The sequence below is a fragment of the Nicotiana tabacum genome, chromosome 3 (assembly GCF_000715075.1).
Source record: "Nicotiana tabacum cultivar K326 chromosome 3, ASM71507v2, whole genome shotgun sequence".
In the NCBI taxonomy this organism is placed as follows: Eukaryota; Viridiplantae; Streptophyta; class Magnoliopsida; order Solanales; family Solanaceae; genus Nicotiana; species Nicotiana tabacum.
The window spans coordinates 139,741,977-139,746,020 of record NC_134082.1 but is presented as its reverse complement, the minus strand read 5'-3'; the positions used below and the strand labels follow the sequence as shown (position 1 = coordinate 139,746,020).

The following is a 4,044-nucleotide window of genomic DNA, read 5'->3' as shown; positions in this document are numbered from 1 at the left end:
GACTCAGTTTTGTACACTGGTCCAATCTTGAATCGTCATTACGTCTGTTATCCTCAATTTTAGGGGTGTTTGGCTGGACCAATCACCTTATCGCCTAAGAAAGGAGGTCCTTCTCTCGTGAAGAGGCAATAGAAACTTTTGGAGGAAATCATGTGCTCATATTGAGCACTTGGGGTTTAAAAGAAGCAAGCTGCTATATAACTCAATTCTGCACTAAAACCTTAATCCATCAAATAATTAGAGATCTTAGACATATATTATAACAAATATGTTAAAATTGACATACTCTTAATATATAATATTGGTTTACATAGTCAATTACTTGAACCTCCTCTCTACCATGGCAAAACCATTCACCTTCTCAAATATGACAATCACCATTGTGACTGTTGATACGTGTTAACAGACGAAATTAATTTCTTTGTACAAAGATATGCAGGCCACTTCCCTCAACAGATGTATCCCTTTTTCTATTTTCTATTTTTTTTACCTTTGTCCTTATACAGGAAAAACAATAAATGGTACGCAAAATAGGAAAGAAAGCTTATTAATGACATAAATGCTTCAAAGTTTCTTTTTTGATTGGAAATGCTTCGAAAGTTTATATTGACAAGAAGATAGATTTATGCAGTAAACACCAAACTAGAAGTGAGGTCTCCCTTTGTCGTTAAATTAGGCAGAAGTCTGATCAATTCACCAAGGTTTGCATATTAGACTTCAAAAAGTGATTTCACTTTTACTTCTAAACCATCCATTTAAAGTTACAGTTGATATAATTCACTCTTCAAATTTCTCTTTCGAGAAGTAACACTTTAGTCTTTCGAGAATTTTGAGTAACAATAGCTGCACAGGAAGGAAAATAAAGGATTATTTTGGCATAGGGTGTTTCCAAGGCCAAGCAAAAGCCGGAGTTTCCCTTGCAAAAATAAGACAACACCCCTTAAGCATCATGAACTAAAAACTAGAAATTTGAGAAAATGAATATCAGTATAACCAAAGAATAAGGAATTCTGTGTCCTAGATACAATAATTCACCTTGTGGAACTGAAAAATATTACAATGGAGCAACAGAGATTTGATTTTTTGATTTGGGTGGGGGGTTGGGGTGGAGAGGGTGTTCCACTACATCATCAGGGCAAAACAAGAAGACCTATCTTATGTACACTCCCAAGACCAAAGTAAACAGAGAGTAAATCTGTAAATATAGAGAGAAAAATTGTCATCTAACCAACTTACAAATTCTGCACACTGAGTTATGCAGATTCAATCAATGGAATCCCCTTGATCCTCTAGATTGATAAAGTTCCAGCCTGCTTTTAGCTTCCTGCAATAAAGACTCCACCTCTTCATCTTGAATCAAATATGACTGTTTTGATGCCCATTCAAGAACAGTAAGCACCTCAGCTTGAGCAAGCTCTTCGCTATCAGGGACGTGCAATGCAATGTAGCATAGCAAAAGCAATGAAGGACTCTGAACTATTTGTTCACCAAAGTAAACAAGTTGGATCAAATGTTTTGCACCTCCAGCGCTTATGATTGCCTTGGAATGATCAAGGTGAAGGTAGTTAACCGAGCTAGCAAATTTCGATAGGGCAATGGCAGCTTCCTTAGAAATCTCTGCTTCTCGCTCATCGAGCAGCTTTACTAACGGGGTAATCATCCTTGTCTCAGTAGCTCGAAAAGTCCTAGCCAAACTCCCGACAGCTTTAACGCATGGAACAAGCAGATCTGAATCGGCTTCTTCAATGATTCTGAGCAATTGATCAACAACAGCTTTGCAGGCAGGGGAATTAGGCTTGAATGCTGACCTTCTCAAGTCAGCATCTACTTCTGCCACGGCTGTGATTTCCATTACTGCCATAGCTGAATTGTACTGAACATCCTCAGGTCCTTTCTCTAAGAGTACCGCAAAGCAAAGCAGTGCTCTTGATTCAGTGATACTACGACAAATAGGCGAATTTCCCCTGGCAAGTTTCCATAATGCTCTTGCAGCCATTGCCTTCATATAAGCCTTGGTAGCAGGGTCCTCTAGTTCCCTCCCTTTATTACCCATACTCACACCAGATGAAGAAAGACTATGTTGAGTGTGGTGGTTCACATGATTTTGCTTCACACTATTATTTCCATTGACCTTGGCCTGATTTGCCTGGTTTGAACCATTGACCGGATTCTGCTGAGGCGGCTTCATTTGACCCTGCATTGCCGTAGCAACGACACTGTGCATGTGGTTAGGCTTCTTATTCCCCAGAGGATGTGGAATATGATTCTTGTCATCATCCTCAACAACCTTATTCACAGTATTAACAGCATTACCATTGTTATTACTAGCCAAGACAACAGCGTGGTGCATCGATGTTGCTTTACTTACAATAGCATACTTACTATGCTCCTGAACGGTTTCAAAAGCAAGATGACTAACCAGCAATCGAATTGTATTATGCTGGTGAAAAAGATCTTGACATTTGGGATAATGAGCAGCAAGTTCAGAAACTGCCCAAGCCACCACTGCTTGAACCTTCATAGGACCTTCTTTGAGGATTTTCGCAAACACTGAGCAAACCCCAGCATGTACCATGTGTTCGACGCTTTCTGGGTCACGTCCAAGAAGTCCAATTGCCCTAGCAGCATTCTCCTGACCCTCCGTTTTCCCTTCTTTCATCAATTTCAGCAATGGCCCAACTCCACCTTCTTCAATAATCAACTTCCCATACCGATCATTGTCTCTGGCTAAAGAAACAAGTGAATTAGCTGCATCTGATCTGTCATCAACAGAACCTGTATACAATATCGCGATCTGCTCCCAAATAAGACATAAAATGGGTTCGTTAGCAGCAATAGGAGGAAGGCCCAAACAATCATCTGCTCGTTCATCAGCCGAAGCTGAGACACGGAGAAGCCAAGACACGTCACCAATAGAGTTCTCCAACTGGGAAGCCATTTTACGGAAAGCTGCAGCAGGGATTATGGTAAAAACCCGCTTAACAAGCCCGTGGGCTCTGCACTTTAGGACAAGGGCTAAAGCCTTTTCAAGGACTTGTTCAGTGTCGTCAATAATCCGCCGCGTCGGCCGTTCGTAAAGGTCGTTGCCAGCGCGTGCAGCCTGACGGAGAAGGGCCACAAGTTTCTCAGTTTTGGACCTGAGATCAGTACATTCTTGCTTGAACGAACTTGCTTCATCGGCAGCCTTTATCACCTGGTCTGCTAACTGGATCGGCTTTGTCAAGATCTGCTTCACTAGGTCCGCCATATATAAAAGCAGAAAATCCAAAGAACCTCTGAACTACAACAAAATCGTAGTTAGATCAGAAGTCCTAAAAATTGAGTTTTGAATCACCCCGGCACAAAAATCAATTGACCGGAAAAGTTTACAAATGTGGGTATTGATGTAGTTTGTGTTGTATTGAGAAAATGAATGAAAATGAGTAGAAAGGAACAGGAGAATTTTGATATTGGGGTTTTGTGTGTTTAAAAGCAATTACTAGTTTACATTGAAACTTGAAAAGCAGAAATGGTCTTTGAAGGTTTGGCAATGGAGGAGTTGGGGTTGGGTGAGACTGACTTGGACAGTCTTACGATTTTTACGAGGTCAAACGCGTGTTCTTTTTTATTACTATATTCGACTTACTTTTATAATGTTGGGCTGTAGGTGCTGTGTTGTAATTAGCTGTCTCAATTCCTTTTCTACTTAATTACCATTAAAGTTTACTCGCTTCGGTACTTTGATTGTTTTTTAACTATTTTCAAACATATTAAAAATTTTATTATTGTTTTTAGAAGAATTAAAGTATTTGTCCAAAAATATAATGTTGGGATGTGGGTGCATTAACCGTGAAAATAGGCTAGCCGATTTTCGGATCGATAATCGAAAAATAATCAGCGTTTGTAAAGTCATAAAAAAACCCACTATTTTGCTTAAACACGAAAAGTTCCAGTATATTATGTTGTATTATGAAGCTCTTGTGTTTAAACTTCATGCATATTATCTTGGAACTCCAGCATATTATGAAATTCCAACACATTATGCTGGAATCTCATATGTAAAAA

At 39.5% G+C, this 4,044-nt stretch overlaps 1 protein-coding gene across 1 annotated transcript; it reads right to left on the bottom strand.

Annotated features, from left to right (window-relative positions):
- Positions 1–968: 968 nt before the first annotated feature.
- Positions 969–3,603, bottom strand: LOC107832118 (uncharacterized). The gene has a single exon (XM_016659930.2). The coding sequence runs from the start codon at positions 3,245–3,247 to the stop codon at positions 1,268–1,270; it is 1,980 nt and encodes a 659-aa protein (XP_016515416.2). The 5' UTR covers positions 3,248–3,603; the 3' UTR covers positions 969–1,267.
- Between the last annotated feature and the right edge of the window lie 441 nt (positions 3,604–4,044).